The 17,474-nt window shown below is 39.5% G+C and overlaps 1 protein-coding gene across 3 annotated transcripts in view; it reads right to left on the bottom strand.

Moving 5' to 3' along the window:
- Positions 1-17,474, bottom strand: part of MPHOSPH9 (M-phase phosphoprotein 9) — a 493,866-nt gene that overhangs the window by 203,597 nt on the left and 272,795 nt on the right. For all 3 annotated transcript variants that reach the window (XM_085635805.1, XM_085635804.1, XM_085635806.1), the window contains exons 11-14: positions 17,081-17,239; positions 11,338-11,425; positions 10,932-11,147; positions 2,852-2,899 (exon numbers count right to left, since the gene is read on the bottom strand). In XM_085635805.1, coding sequence (XP_085491931.1) covers positions 2,852-2,899; positions 10,932-11,147; positions 11,338-11,425; positions 17,081-17,239 — 511 coding nt within the window. The remainder of the gene's footprint in view (positions 1-2,851; positions 2,900-10,931; positions 11,148-11,337; positions 11,426-17,080; positions 17,240-17,474) is intronic.

Below are 17,474 nucleotides of genomic sequence, written 5' to 3'. Positions count from 1 at the left end.
GCTTCACCGCCAACTCCTAGAAAGCTATCGATCATACCACGACCTATCAACGGGAGAGCCAGCAACTCACCCGGTCATCCACACGATCATACACATGGGGTTGAGGCGACACCCGACCACATGGCTCTATAAAGCCATTCAGGAGTTCATAAACAAACCCCTGGAGGCCCTGCGGGCCACTTGGGAGGAGGAACTTGGGCTCTAAATACATGAGAAAGAACGGAGATGGCCCTCGAATACCCCAAGAAGGTGTCCAGAAACGCACGCTTTAAAAATATATACAAATCTACATCCTGCACAGGGCATATCAAACACCAGCGCGCCTCCAACGATTTTACCCAGACACCCAGTTCCTCTGCCCCAGATGCCGATCACGGGAAGCAGATTTCTACCACATTTTCTGGAGTTGCCCCACACTACAGCCGTATTGGAACAATGTTCACAAGACACTTAGGGATCTCACGGGGTTTTCACACCTGAACACCTGGGAAACCTGTACATTAGGTATCTTCTGGAAACAGAAGCAACACAAAGTGTCCCTCCGCTTTGTCTCACTGGCAATATTGCTGGCTAAAAGAAGTAAGTATAGCTATGCATTGGCGATCCTCCACGGGTCCCCCGATTGCGGCATGGGTGGGAGCAGTACACAAATGGGCGACGGCGGAGGAGGAAACACAGAGGGGCCGATTCCGATCCGGGTCGGAAGGGCACCGAACGCGATCAGGCCGGAAAAATCTACGCGCCATACGCGTGTTTTCCGCCCGACTTGTACAGCTGTACGAGCGAGCAAGTACGATGCGAGCTACATGAAATTCACCGACCGACTTGTTTCCGGGTACGAACCTCACCGTACGTCTTGGTCGTAAGCTAACCGTGGCATGCAATGGATGTGATTCACGAACGAGCCAGTACGATGCACGCGTCGGACAGCCTGTGCGAGCCGGAGTGTCCGGCTCGCAAATCATCCGGGTGGTTGCCTTTGGGGGTCCGCGTCGGACCCCCTGTCACCCGCAGCCTCGCACACAGGGGGAGACCCATGGGTCTCCCCAACACAGGCCTGTACGGTGCGGATGGCTCCGACGCGTACTCACTGTAGGGGGGCACTTGTCCGCGGCGTACCCGTTCAGTCAATGGGAGCCCATGTACGCGTCGTACGACCGGCTCCCATTGACTTCTATGGGAGTCCGACCGAACCAAGTCCGGCAGCATACGGCCGCATCGCACTCGCTCGGTCGGACTGCAGGACTCCGGCTCGGTCAGAAAACACTCCGGATCCGGCTCGGTTGGAGTGCTTTCCGACCCGGATCGGAATCGCCCCCTAAGGGGGGGGGAGGAGGTGAAGGGGATACGCAAGCACCCCCCATCTCTATGGAGTGGACCTTATTGTTGCACCAATTTAAACTGCAACCAACACACGACGACCCAGTCTGTTCCCTACACACCCCAGTGGACCCACAATCACAAGCCCCGACCGAAAGCACACATGCCAACTCTCCTATTATAGCAAATACGTAAAAATACACACACATATATAAACACACACCCACATATATATACACCCACATATATATATATATATATACACACACACACACACACACACACACACACACACACAGATATATATATATATATGTATATATATACAGACACATACACACACACATGTGGAAAAGACAATGCATTGGCGTGGTAAAGACTGTGTGGTAAAGGTTGTTTCTCACAGCAAACTACTGATACCAACCGTGAAGCCGGAACTAATTGCAGCAGATAGATAATGAGTTTCATTTAGCATCATTGAATATACAAATTATATTAAAATGTCAAGAGGAAGATCTATACAAGAATAATAGTTTGGAATAAAAGAGTTGTCCTACATACACAGTTCTTCATAAAATTCTTCTATGCCCTTTAACACCCATTATATACACCTCAACATACCCAACATCATATTACACACCTCCTCATCCTTGAAATACTAATATTTATAGTAAGCAATAAATTATGTAGAGATCAATCTATGTTTTTCCTTTACCATAGACTGTACTTCACCCCTACTTCTATTGCCAGATTTGCCCAAGCTACTGATACAAATTGCTGGACCTGTAGCTCTTCTGGTGCTGATCTCACACATCTTCTCTTCCTCTGCCCTTCAGTTTCTCATTTTTGGGGGAAAATCTGGTCCTACATTTCTTGCATGTTTAATACTCCTTACTCTATTCCTCTTCTTTTCTCCGGGAGCCTATCCGATTCCTTAAATCTTCCTTTGGCTTTTCAGCACATAACTCTTAATTGGAAAACTCTTACAAAGCTTTCTGTCCAACACTGGTGGAATAGTTTCTGCCACTTTCACCGACTTGATGTTGCTTTCGCCTCCTCTTGTAAGCCGATGATTAATAGGGAACTTTTCTGGTTGCCACTTACTACTTACTTAAAAAAAACTAGCCTTAAAAGATCATTCTCGTTTGAATGCGGAAACATTTAAACCTCCCTAAACATTTATTTCCGTTGTTCTTTTGTTGGCTTATTCTTTTTATTAACTATATTATAATTATTGTTTACATTCCTTTGTAGATATGCAATATCACAGTTTATCAATTTGCTAGAATTGTCCCTTTCCCTTCCCCCTTTCTTCCACCGTCCCCTTTCCCCCCTTACTGCCTTCTAAATCTTAAACAGCTTTCTTTTTTTGTCCCATGCTAGCCATTTTATTTGTTCTCTGTATTTCAATATACCATTCTCTGTATTGCTGGCCTTTTATATTCTCTGTTATTTTTCAAATAAAGCTTTTTAAACTGAAGAGAAAAATAAATTATGTAGAAAACACAATGGTTTCATTATTTTTCCTTACCTTTACTCTTTCGTGTTCTTTTGCAAGAGATTCATATTCTGCAAGCAGCTAGGAATGGATTACAATTATTAGAAAATGCACAGAAAATAGCAATATAATTTATTTTTTGACGTTTTCTGGACTTCACTTATTTACTGTAAAATAAAGACAAGCCTTGGGAAAGACAACAGGCCTGACCTTGGCAAGCTGTGGGATTTTCTTTTATTTTTTATTGTAAGTATAAGCCACATAAAGAAGAAAAAAAGAAAGAAAGCAGTCTCCTAAATGGGGTTGAAATATGCTGGTCATTAAAATAAAATAAACATTCATTGATGTGGCCGTTTTACTAGTAGTGTTTTTAAATAACAAGCATTTCAGTTGTACCATGCATTTTATTATTATTATTCATGGAAACGGGAATAAATCACCACCTACCCAAGCATTCAAATCACAGGCAGCTCTAATATTACTTAAACAGTAATACATTTACAAAAGAAAATAAATCACCATCTATCTGGGCACCCACTTGGAGGCAAATTACATAGCCAGTACTTAAAGTTAATTTCAATATAAGCTAAATTAAATAGCACACTTTAAACCAGCTTAGTCACTGAGGACAAAGGAACTATTTTTAGGTAATGTAAATAGTGTACAAAGGCTTTGTGCAGTCACTCAAAATGAAGTGAGTCAATAGGTAAACTGGGATAGGCCCCGCCCCATCGTTACGTGGTGGTTGATGGACGCAAAATATGAATCACATTTTGACAAATCAAATGCTGAAACTCTCTGAACAAAAGTCCCTATATGCACGTATGTTACGTATGAGATTTTTGGGAAAATATTTGTCTGGCGAGAAGGTGGAGCTACAGCAGTCTCAAAAGCCAGACCTAGAAATATATACATAATACTTAAACCTAATATTTGTAGAAGAAAATAAGAAAACAAACACATTTCTAGGTATTTGTCCTTGAGGCAGAGCATAACAGCCTGTGTTTATGTATATTTTAAAAGACTACACACGCTCGCCGTCTCTACAATGTTCCTTGTTAAAAAGTGGCTGTAATAACATCCCATTCCCAAAACCTCTAGCAGTTAAAGTTATCACTGTGAGAACACACACTCCTAGTAAAAGATGAACACTACTGAGAAGGCTACAGTCATAAAAGCTGCTGCAAAAAAAGAAAATCGGTGTAAGAAAACTTCATTCCTATTAACTAAAATACATATATATAGTATTGGTAATAATGTGGCGGCCTGAACAATTATTAACAGTATATATGAGTTTTTAAATATATTTTTATAAAAAAATTCTCTATGAGTTGGGCACATACGATGACATTTAGATGGAATATTATGATAACACTTTATATTTCGCAATTATTTAGGCCTTAACAACTTCTACTGCTAAGAATGTCATTATAGAAACATTCTTATTAAATCAGATGTATATTAGTAATCACTGACAAGAACACAGCGATTGTTCAGCACTCGCCTAGCTAGTTTCCTGCTATACAAATAACTTTACATAGACACAGCAGTCATACAAACTACAGCTGTTAAAGAGATTGTTGTAAAAGTGATACATTCCCAACATAGTCATTACATAAAGATAAGTGTGGTTAAGAAAGTGATGTCCAAAGCTGCATTTGTTAAATACATCATTGTAGGAATGCTGTATTCTATCAAATGAAGAGCATAAGTGACGGTCAGAATGAAAGCCTGAAACAATGCTGCAGTTCAAGACTTCGCTGCATTCCCATCAAAGGAAACACATACATACAATTTCTGGCAATAAAATAAACTGTTGTTGAGACTGCTGCATTGCTACTAGCTAAAGTGGATAATGGTTAAGTGGTAATAAGAAAGCAGCAGAAATATAAAGTGCTGCTGTTAAAGATATAATTTTAAGAATGTTGAATTCCTTTCAAATGAGCCGAACGAGGATAATCCAGATGCATTAATTAAACTTGAATCATGTTTAATATTAGCGAATGCCCCTGTGATAATTGGAGGGGACTTTAACATAGTACAAAATTAAGATCTGGATAGAACATCCAAAGTTAAATATGCCAGTCCACCTAAAACAACTCCGTTACTTAAGACTATAATCCAAGAACTAAACCTGGTGGACATCTGGAGAAGTAAGATGGGAGATAAAAAAGATGTTACTTTTTTTTTTAGTAAGAAGTACGGCCACCACTCTCGTATTGATTACTTTTTAACAGATCGAGAGGTGTTGACAGGGGTTGAAGAGATTAAACATCTGCCTGCTATCCTGTCTGACCACTCGGGTGTGTTTTTTTCCTGGAGGCTCCAGGATAAGAGGGGTACAATAAGGTGGACCCTAGATAGGACTATCCTGTTAAATGAGGGGTGATATCCAATATGAGAGACAAGGTTTTAGTCTTTTTTCAAGCCAATATGGGATCAGGAAAGATTCAAATTGTATGGGATTCTTTGAAGGCCTTTTTAAGAGCTATTGGCACCTCTATAATGGTGGGTAAAAGATGTAGCATGAAACAACAAGAGGAAGAACTCCAAAAAAAATCAAAAGTAAAGAACAGGAGCTCCAAAAGGCATCATTGGAGGGCTCTAGTAAAGTTTCTTTGGTGGGCAAAGAATTAGAACAGCTTCAAGCAGAGTATCAAGGAGCCCTAGATAAGACGCTATTGGATAGATGGAGGGTCAGTAAATTGCAACATTTCGCATACGGGAAGAAGAGTGGCTCACTTTTAGCTTGGAAAGCTAAAGTAGATAAAGCCCAAAACTTAATAGCTAGCTTAAGAGAGGATGTAACAGGCACCATTTTGGATACCAACATAAAAATGGTCTTGGAAGTATGTAGATATATGAGCCAGCTATAAAAGGAGGATATCTCCCCGGGGAGACAGAATATAGAGGTTTGGCTAAAGAAAATCGAACTCCCGAAATTAAACAAAGACCAGAAGATGAACCTAATGGCTGAGATAACGGAGGAGGAAGTCCGAGCTCAGCTGAGAAAGATGGCTTGAGGGAAGGCAGCCGGTCCGGATGGCCACCCGTTTGAGATAGATCTTAGTCTTCTGGACTGTATTGTACCAGTGCTGAAAGGGTTATTTAACATTATATTGTTTGAAGGGGAAGATGTTCCGCTGTCTTGGCCAGAGGCGACAGTAACCCTGATTTTGAAAACCCAACAAAGATCCCCTGGCAGTAGATTCCTATAGGCCAATATCGTTATTGAACACCAATTATAAGGTTTTTTCAGGGATATTGGCCGCCAGAGTTGCTAAGATCATTAAAAGTGTTATACACCAAGATCAGAGCGGATTTATTCCCAGAAGACAGCTCAATGAACTCACTTTCGGGATGTTAGGGGTCATCGATTTGGCGGAAGCATATAATTTACCTGTAACAGCCGTGGCAGTTGATGCCGCGAAGGCATTCGATCAAGTTCATTGGCCTTACCTCTGGGAGGCTCTAAAGGTCTTTGCGGTCCATGATAATATTATAGGGGCAGTTCAACATTCATATTGTTGGCCTAGAGTCAGGGTCCTAGTTAATGGGGAGTTAACAGATTGGTTCAATATAATGCGGGGAACTAGGCAGGGGTGCCCCCTGTCCCCGCTTTTATTTAATCTCTATATTGAACCATTAGCGTCTTGGATTAGAAATGATGATTCCATTGTTCCGTTCAGGTATGCAGGCTTAGAGGCAAAATTAGCCTTGTATGCCGATGATCTTATACTGTATACGGTCATCCCTGAGAAAGCATTTGGGAAGATATCGGGATACAAGGTAAACAGAGAAAAGACGGAAATTATGGAATGGAATCAGTCTAGGCAAACCCCGGGGGTGAAATCGCATATGCGTTACTTGGGTATAATAATTACACAGAAATGAGTGGAAGTGCCTATTGTCAACTGGAGGAAGATAAGTCAGGAAGTAGGGAGACTGTTGGTTAGGTGGGCAAAATTATCTCTAATCTATATGGCAGGGTAAATCTTATTAAAATGCTTGTTCTCCCTAAGGTTACTTTTCTTTTTAACTCTATACCCTTACCGTTTGATAAAGGAGAGATCGCTAAATTGCAGGGGAAGATAGGCAGCTTTATCTGGGCCTCAAAGGGTCCCCGAACATCCTGGAAAAAATTAAGGAGGAGGCTGAAGAAGGGGAGGTTGGCGCTTCCTCATCTGATGATATACACTCATGCATTTCATTTTAAGAACTTTTGTATGTTGTTAAATAAAGTTGATGGGTCATCACTAGGAATACTCTTTGGGGCAATGTCGAGTGGACTGAGGGATGGACAAGATCAGTTTTTATTTAAATATGGAGACCGAAGTTTTTTTAAAAGGTGCGACTGAAGATTTTGCTGGGGGCTTTGAGATTGTGGGTTTTTATTCGGAAACAACCAGGAATACCATACTATTCCTCTAGGGCCCGATATGAGATTCACCAGGAAACCCAGAGCGTTTAAAGGATCTGCTTAGCCTTCCACTGAAAACTGCGGGGATTTCCAGATGGGGAAATCTTAAGTCGGAGTCCGAGTTAATTAGTTGGGAAACCTTGAGTCTATGCTCAGGGGGTCAATTAACTTGATTCAAGTACTATCAAGTTTCCGCATGGTGGGTACGACAAGTTGGGATGAGGAAGAAGATGATTCCTGGTTGGATCAGGTGATAAAAATTGGCACTATCAAAAAAGGAGGTCTCTCTGTGGTATCGTACTTTGGTAGAGGCTGACAATGAATTAGACAGAGACATTCAAAAGCTATGGGGAGAAGACCTAACAAACTTAAACCTGAGTGCGGTCTGGTTTGGTTCATGTGCAATGCTTCGGGAGATAGTAAAACCCGCCTTTCTCAAACGTGATCACCTTTTTACTGTTTATAGGGTATATTGGTCCGCAGGAAAATTATCAAAATTTTCAGGAACACAGTATACATGCCCAAGATGTATGTACCCTTTGGCAGACGACATGCCTAGGTTCTTAACATGCCCCAAGTTCACAAATTACTGGATTGAGCTGTGTAAATTTCTGACGGAAGTAACAGGCATACAGGTGAGGGTAAGCCCCTCACTTGAATTATTTTTTAAGTACGTCAGGACTTAATAATTTAATTTCAAGATTTATTTTCTATGTAACTTTACTGGGGAGACGGGAGATCTGCAGGTCTTGGAAATCAGGGGCCCCACCTCTCTTTTCAGCGTGTAAGAAGAATATCATATGGTATGTGATCCTAGCAGTCAGATGAAAGTATGAGCTATGCTGGTCGATTGGAGTCAAAAACCCGGTGTCCAATGATGAAGCCAAAGAATTGCTATCGGTCCTGGCACCTTCTTTGCTACGGGCACACCAGTGAAGGGTTGGAAGTGGAAGCAGCTATTTTTTCTTGGATGGAATGACTATCCCTACCTGGGTATCCTAGCAGCGGGAATGGAATATTGCCAACAAGAGAATTGGCAGAATGAGGACAAAAAAAAACAAAAAAACATACATACAATTTCTGGCAATAAAATAAACTGTTGTTAAGACTACGGCATTGCTACTAGCTAAAGTGGATAATGGTTAAGTGGTAATAAGAAAGCAGCAGAAATATAAAGTGCTGCTGTAAAAGATATAATTTTAAGATTGTTGAATTCCTTTCAAATGAAGTCCATTAAAGAAAGAGGCAGTATGAACTAAGAGATTAAAAATAAATCTGTGTAACAATGTGGTAATGTAAAAACGCATAATGCCTTCTGAGGTCGACACAATCTCACCAACTGAACTTGGTCCTGCAAGAATTATCCTATCCCACAAGTATAATAGACCTGTAAACATTATCTAGTCACCCCAAATCTCCATGTTAAACACTTATCTGTGGGTTCAGAAGCTGGTAAAGGCATGTCCCTTAGAAGATCCTGTCTCTTGTTTCTAGGCGTTCGCTGAGAAACTTGCAGAATACCAACTTTGAGAATCCTTTTCCTCTAACTTATTTGCTATACATTTTCAACATTAAATCAACTAAACATTGCAAAACAATTCCGGGAATGTCTGAATGATTTATCTAGAAAATGCTATCTACAATTTGGTTTCCCAATTAAGTCCTTAAACAATCAAATAAATACTTTTTTTAAATTAATCTCATTACTCAATCATTGTACTATTATCCCCCAACTTCCTTCTTCATTGAGAGATTTAGCCAAAGCACTTATGGCTTTTTCCCTTTTATTTGTGCCTCCTTCTGCCTTCTTGTATTTCTTATTTTTATCATACTTTGTGGGGGATTGACCACCCAAATCCCCAATACTTATGCCAACCTGCCCATCTCTATTTTTCTTCCCTCCCCTTTGCTGAAAATCTCTTTTACTACTTTCTTGTTGATTTTTTTAAACTCAATTTGACTTTATTATCAAGCCCTAGATTCCTTTTTCCTTTCCTCCCCTTGTGTTCTGCTCCTTACCCCTTTTCATTGTTTGCTTTTTATATTTTTGCTATTGTCTGCTATCCTGATCCCTTTCTTTTTAACGGTCATGGTACAAACAAAAATAACTACATTGCTTTAAAGCATTTACCTTATTTCCAATTTCTTCTTTTGGGAATTGATGGAAGGTCTTATGTTTATTTTTAAAATAGTTTAGATCATCTTCAGGATGTGCGATTTTGATAAAGTATCTATGATGTTTTTTTCCATTTTGTCTCATTTTTGGGGATTCTAAAAAAAAAAACGGATTTCTAATGTTGTTTTCTGATAACTGTTCTTCCTATTATACCACATACTACACCAATTCTACAAATGAAAAGACTAGCCTATATAGAAAAGTACTGGTCTCACCAACTGCTGAAGAGTTGTCCCTGTGACAACACTTGAATATAGAAATCCAGTTATTAAAGTTAGTCCGCCATAACAATGCTCACATTCTACCATATGCAGCTGCTAAGATTTTCCAAAAGAATGCTCAGTTTGCAACTGTTAAAAATTAGTCCTTGCAATAAACATCAACCTACAAATTTCTATCACTATTAAAGACACACCTCTAGAGGTACATTGAGATCGTACCAGCTGAAGTTTTTAAAAACTCAGCCCTCTAAGATTACATGGGTCCTAAAAGCACATCCAGTCATAACAGCAGTGATTGTTAAATGCATGTTCCTGTACAACTGAAGCTGTCTGAGCCAAGCTCTCATAAGTATGTTGCTATCCACCCAACTACAGCTTTTAATGTAAATTCTGAGAACGTTATTCTACAAAATACAATTTTTGGTGTTACTGTTACAAGTACGCAATGCTACCATCTGCAACTTTTAAAGGTGAGCGCCTTGGAGAACAGTCTATTTCCACGAACCGCCTTAGTCAAACGCCAGTCATTGTCAAAATTAAACTAATTTCTTAAAGACATGTCCCAGTAAAACCATTTCAGTCCCAGTAGCTATTGTGTTAAAAACACGTTTAAGTAATAATACTCAGATGCTATGAACTACATCTGTTAAAATCACAACTCATGAGGAAGCTCTGACCCCACCAATGGTCTGTTAAAGAGCCACCCATGTACTTTAAGCATGCCATTTTCCAATTGCAGGTATTAGGTTTTAAACTATTACATTCCACCAGCTTCCGCTAATAACAATGCTCAGGTTTAACAGGACTTGTTGGAACTCTTAGAGGCAAACCCCTTAAGATTGTATGGTGCAACAAACTGTGACTGTTTAAGACCCTGCCCTCTAATACCATTCAGATCTGACTAGCTGCAGCTTTCAAAGACATCAGACCCTATAAACTGTAGACATGACAAATAAGAATGCCCAGACTGTACAAACATTAATGATTATTTTAAATTAGCCATCTGAGTTGCCTGCTGTTTTATTGCATGAAGAATGTAAAGCAGTAGCAATGCTATCGTTTCAGAAAAGAGTAACTGCAAAGTTGACATTTTAGTTTGCAACATGTTTAAACAGATTTCCTCTTTAATCAGAACTAGTCTGCAAGCATTAACACCACTTACTAAACACGACCTGAAGTACGATTAGTTTCAACCATGAGCAGTGCTCCGCAGCTCTATAGCTAGATTTGCCCACCAATATTATTAATATACTGAGCTCACATATAATTATGATATGCTATTTTGTCTTTACTTACATCTTGAAACCTTTTCTGTTCCTGTTTAATCCGAAGGTCTTTCTCCTCCAAAAGCTTATAAGATTTCTGATATGCTTCTTCAAGGTCTTTGAGCCGAGATTTGAGTCTGCTGATGGTGTTGTCCTTCTCCTTATTGCTTGCTTTCATTTCCTCAAAGCGTTCTTGTAAAATGTTGGAGCTATTATTAACTGTATTAAAGCGTTCCCTCCAGTCTGCCTGCACCCAAAAAAGTTAACACCATTAAAAAAAATAACACAAAAACAAATCTAATTGTACAGCCATCTAAAATACAATTATACAAGTAAAACAAGAATGATCATGCACTTAAAAATTCAAATATACAGCAAGATAAGCCTGTACACCTGAGGATACACAGAACAGGTCAAGTAACAAGATGGTTACTTACCACTTGCATTTCCAGTGCATTATTCTTGTTTTCAAGAGTCCGCAAGCGAGTGCTTGCTTCGGTTAGAGCATCTTCTAACTGGTCACATCTGGGAAGATACAATATATACATATATATTTTTTTAGAAATAAAGAACAGGTGAAGCACATCAAATACCTATGGTGACAAGGATTTAAACATACAAAATGATGCCTGTGTTGGGCAACATAGAATAGTGTCTTTCACTTTCAGCGCTCCGCAGTTGATAAACCAAGAAAAGAAAAAATAGCCACAATCATACAATTTCACAAACAAGAACATCTCAGCCTAGCAATCCAGAGGCATCTCTGTTTTTTCCTAGCATCTGTCTCAGTGCCTTTCATTTTATTATTATTTGTAAAGACTCCAGTAGATGGAGAGCCTTATGCTTTGGAATAGCTTAAAAATGGAATGGACAGTTCACCTGCAATGCAGTACAAGAGTAGAGCATTCTCGCACTGCGAATTAGTAATACTCTTCAAATGTTACAAGTTTTCAATAGAACATCAATAAGATTTATGAAGCAGAAAGTTCCCAATGTATGTAGGATCAGAAAATGTACAAACTTCTAGTTACCCATTTCTGAATTAGCGAAAGAAGAAGCAAGACAGACTTATTTTCTACATCTTACCAACAGTAAAATGTTTATAGGAACCATTCCAATAAATTACTCCAGGGCAAAGGAGTAATAACCTCCAAATAACTTCAATAAAAATGTAGGCACTGTTAGCATTTCAGAGTCAATCAATTTACACTTCCAAATCCTCACTGTAAAAGTAGAATACATTCTAAAAAGACTTAAATAACATCTATTATCAGTTTTTCAAGTAATATTGTACTTCATTGAACGTTGGAAGCAGCCACAACGCACATCACCAAGACTAACATACTTAAATCTGATGAACAACAGAAATCCCCAAGCTCATGTTGTCTGCCAATCTTTCAGTCTAGTTTAAATCTGAATATCTGACATGATATTCAGCTTGAAAAAGTCATCACATACCCTTGACGTATCATGCCTTTGAAAATTGGCTAACATTAACCTCCATACAAATGTCAAACTGTTTCTGGCATGAGCCTCTCTTCCATTACCCAAATATCTCCACATGTAGCACGAGCCGGGGCGGATTCTCCATTAGGGCTCTGGGGCTGCCTGATATTCCTTCACATTCCTGTACATATATTAAATAGATCGATTTATTTAGAGATGAGATTGTATCTTTAAACAAATCGATGTATTTAAGTCTGGGCTGTGTCCCCCAGGCGGCCTGACCCACCTCCTCTGAAGCAGGAGACGGAAGCCAGGCAGTACATCAACTTTCTGAACTGAGACTAATGGCGCAGGGCTTACTGTTCTAAAGCCCTTCATAAATAATCATTGCCATTCTATGCTATGGTAGTATCCACTGTAGGCCAGTGAAGCTTTCAGCATCGTAGTTTCGGGCGATGAAGTCTCCGTCCCTGCGTGAGAGTAGCAATCTGTCATTCACAAGCAAAGATCCCACCCTTTCTCATTTGTCACACAAAGGAGTGGATGCAAGCACATGTGATCTGGTGCTTTGTTCTCGGTAATGGTAAGTGTTAGAATGTTAATCTTCTGTTATACCTATTGTGCTGAGACCCCTCCCCATACTAACCTCCCCCACTGTGACACCTCAGGTGGAGCTGATGCAATTGTTCCTTCACAAAATGGATCCAAAAGACTAGCAGAACAGGGTTCTTGTTCCCTTGTGAAGTTGATGCAAATATCAGAGTCAAGTGCAAAGCAAGAGAAATGTACTTACAGTAGACAGTTATCTACTGTATGACATTAAAACTTGCCCTGAGTACCGAGTCCTGCAGAGAAGTACATGCTGTGCCCCTTAAAGACTCTCTAGTCCAGCTGAGCTATGTTGGCTCATTTGATATAAATTCATTGCAGTTTTAATGTGGTCTGGCAGCAAGAGTCTTTAAATCAGCTGCATGCCTCACTGCAAATAATACATCCCTGCAGGCGCATGGCCATGCTGCTTAGTCTCCAGACCGAGAGCATGCAATGCAGACTTTAACAATAACATGGTAATAATGGCACAGTTTTATGTTCCCGAGGTTTGATGAAATAATACTTTGAAAAGAAAAGCATTTTGTGTAGTTTTTCAAATTTGATTTACAAAATAAAGATGGACATTAGTGATCATAGTAGTGCGTACCATGGCCCTCCAGCCCGCATTACCGCAGTCTTGCATGCCAGATAACATTAATGCCAAAACACATGGATTGATTTACGAACAATGAGTGTTAAAAACGTTAAGGCAATGCATGTCAGCTATTTAGTTCTTCTCTTATTTCAAGTTTTACTTAATCGTGCCTCCCTCAGAGTAAGCAATTTAATCACGTTGTGTTTCTTTCTGTATTTTTCTTTCCATGCATACATTGAGCTGTGCAGGCGTTTATGAAGTGCTTTGACTCAGAGCGCTGACACTGAAGCCAAAGCAAAGTGTCAGTCAGTGGATGGGCCTCTCTGCAGAGCACACAAGACAAGGGTCACGTATTCCAGTCGTAATTGCAATCGTGGGAAAATATGTATGAAAGGGGTGCACAGATGGCAAAATATTTACAGGGCAAAAGCAAAAGTAAATAAATTGCTTAAATGTGAGTAAGTGCAGTGTATGTTTGGAAGTGGTGAGATGAGGGAGATGCAAGGAAGTGCATTTGGGGAAGAGTGAAAAGAGTCCTGAAGAGGAAGGAGAGGTGGTTGAAGATGGACAAGATGTGCAGGGAAAAAAAGGATATATATCTAACATAAAGCACACATAAAGCCAAAACTCCTTCCACAGGTCTCAATACTATTGAAATTTCAGAACATTTTGAAGGTTAATTATTTATAACAAATCCTTGTTGTGTCTCATTTATGTTAAACAGCTAACAGCCATTGACAAAGCCAATAGTACTGACACGTTTTAGGTGTAGGTCAGTTGTTGTGTTATATATCTGGATGCAATTACATCTCAGAAAGAAACCAAAATACTGGTCAGGTAGCACACTATGGGAATCACAGAAATTTATTTTACGTGTTCCCTTTTGGAGTCAACACATTTTTCATCTTACTTAAAGGCCTGTCTTCATATACTTCTATATGACTTATTTCAATCAGCAGCTGTGGGTCCTTCCCGAAACCTGGTTAGAGCATTTTTTTCCAATGTTGATGCTGCATGCAGTGCAAGACACTGGGCAAGCACACACTTTAAAAGGCTGACGTTGTCACGTTGTACAATTTTCACATTACAGTAACTATTGAACTTATTAATGCAGTAAAATATAGGCCAGTTTTTTATGTGCTTAATATTTCAAAACTGTACATTCCCACTGGTTTATAAGCCTTGCTTTATCATTAAATTAAATTGCTTTAAAATGCACCATTTGCCAATAATTTTTTTTCTCTGGAGGAGAATCTAGCCTGGACCCCACGTTTGTCCATTAAAGCTTGCCCACGTTGATCACTACATGAAAGTCATACCAAACCTTTAAGCTTCACCAATTTCAAATGTCACCAGCCGCCACTGCACACAAGCTCCCATATCAACTATCACATCACAATTGAAGAACAGCGAAACTTCTGAAACCATGTTTAAGTATATTTAAAATACCATGTGCTAAATGGAGAACATGCAGGAAGAAACAGACTTGAAACATCATAGAGCACAACCCAACTGAAAGTACAAAAGATTCCAAGAACTTTTTTTTTTTTTTTTTTTTTAAGAGTCCTGAAGGCAGCAAATAATAATCCCTGCAAAACTTGACATCTAATGGAAAATTTCCCACAAAACCTTATCTGCCATAACAGTTTTGCTACAATGAGCACTAGAATGAACAAGAGTATTGACTGAGTAAGTCGAAATTTGGAAGAAGGCTACACGTTCTAAGGCGCTGGCAGTGTACCGTGAAGTTGATGGAAAAACGTATCACTTAACATGTAGGATATACTGTAAGTGACCAATGCGATAATTTTCTATTGAGTAGGAACACAGATAGACATGGATGAGACATGGTTGAGACTGGTCAGATGCAGAAACTATCGCACTGATATGATGAACTGCCAGATGTAAACATTTATGATTTTTAACGTTTCTCTGTGCCTCTGAAATCATTCTTCTTATCAAACAGATACTCTGACTCGGACTCCCGTTCACAGGATATTTTGACAGACCTTTAACCATCACTGACAGCCACAGTTGGCATGTTTCGGTGCATAATAAAGCAGGATTTTGGCTCATCAAAATATTTTGACATTGGTTCTGCTAGTATACTTTCACAATTGTGTGATTTTACACTAATCTACTGAGCTTGAATATGTCGGTGGTTTAACTCTCCAAAGTTATTCTCATTTTACAAGGATCATACATCTGCAAAATCAGTGCAAGGGAAAGCTAAAACTACAAATTTATTTTTTAGCAGATTTAACAAGACAAAAGTGATTTCCTTGGAATATTTTTCGCCATTAAAGTTTTATGCAAAATAGGTTCAAGAATTCAGTCCGATTTTCCATACCTGTCAAATGTCCCTCTGCAGCATCAATTTTGAAAATTACTTATACCAGAAGGGTGTATAAGCCACATAATCACTTGGAACTGACAACACAGCATTCTTTCTACTTGTCCATTCCTAATGGCTGCAACATTGTTTCCCATTCCATTGACATGCGAATTATTGTGCTAATTTATAAAACAAATATCCTGCAAACTCAAAAATATATCAATAACTGTATGAAGCTGTAGCCAAGAGGAAAAATGTAAACCTCCATAAACTTGAAAGGCACGCGGCCGAAGTCCTTAAATTTGGAAAGAATACCCTCATTTAGTCACTGTCGTCGTGGCCGCCTGCACTTGGACCTTGCCCCAGCCCCCAGGACAGTACATTATGAACAAACCTTCCAGTTTTTTTTACAAAAAGCTGTCCTTCTCCATCCACATTAGTCATATAGCCGCTATTTGCTTTCAGTTTCTAAGAATATTGCGAAAAGTGTTCCCTTTATTCCTACCAAGTCACGCAAAAAAGTATTTCAAGCCCTCTTTCTCTTCCCCCGATGGATCCAGTTAGTACTTCAGTACTCACTACACTGTCTTCAAACCGAGAAGAAGTCAACTGCTCACTTGCTTCACAATCTTCCCCCCCACATCTACTTCATCTCATCTTGCAAACCTACATTGTGGCTGCCCATTCACCAATAGGTTTTCTACAAGACTCTCTGCTTTACCGATCAAGCAGTCACTAATGCAAACGGAAGAAATTCAGGTGAGGGACCCCACCTCGCGCCCTACCTAACTCGCTCAGCCTCCAGTAACAATCTAACTGTCTCATGGATCAAGTTGCTGCAGGTAAACTCGACACTCCTTTTCTTATTCACTGAAAAATAAGACCACTCTCTCGCTGTTCATATTAGCAGCTCCCTCACTCTCGGCCTTTTTTGCAAAATACGGTTAATACAGTAGCATTAATCTCCTAATTTCTAGGTTATTTCTATTAGCACCAGAAAGCCTGTGGGTATCTGTGACACGCTGCAAAACGAATTCATCACCACCAGTAGGTCACAATTTAGGATTATAAAGGAGAGTACCAGCCTAGTAATTGAGTGACATTAAACAGGGTGGCGTTAAAACTGTTGCATTAAGAAACAGAACTGTGGTAACCGCACTATATAAACAACACATTTTTACCATTAGTATGGTGCAAGTCAAATATCATTTACCTGCTAACAAGATGTTGTTTTTTTTGCTGTAACTCTTCAGATGCAGTCAATGTACTGCAGGTATCCAGCTGTTGCTTTAAATTGTTAATTTCTGACTCATAGTAATCACGCAAATCAGATATGTGCCTGGCGTGTTTTTCTCGAAGATTCTCTCTCATCCTGCAGGAAACAAATTAAACGTTACATTTTTGCCTTAGAATGCAATTGCAAACATGTGGATCATGTACCCACCAAAAACAAAACCAATGGGGTAGGGAAAGCAAAAATCTGATCTGCTAAAATAGCAAAACACAAGCTAGAATTATTTGCTAAAGCATATTCATTTTCATCTTCTTTTAATTTTTATTTTCATAACATGGGTCTGGTCTTGGAATCCGGTGATAGCGGACTGCGC

Source organism: Triturus cristatus, chromosome 11, assembly GCF_964204655.1.
Source record: "Triturus cristatus chromosome 11, aTriCri1.1, whole genome shotgun sequence".
NCBI lineage: Eukaryota > Metazoa > Chordata > Amphibia > Caudata > Salamandridae > Triturus > Triturus cristatus.
The sequence above is the reverse complement of the archived record's forward strand: the minus strand, read 5'-3'. Positions and strand labels throughout refer to the sequence as shown.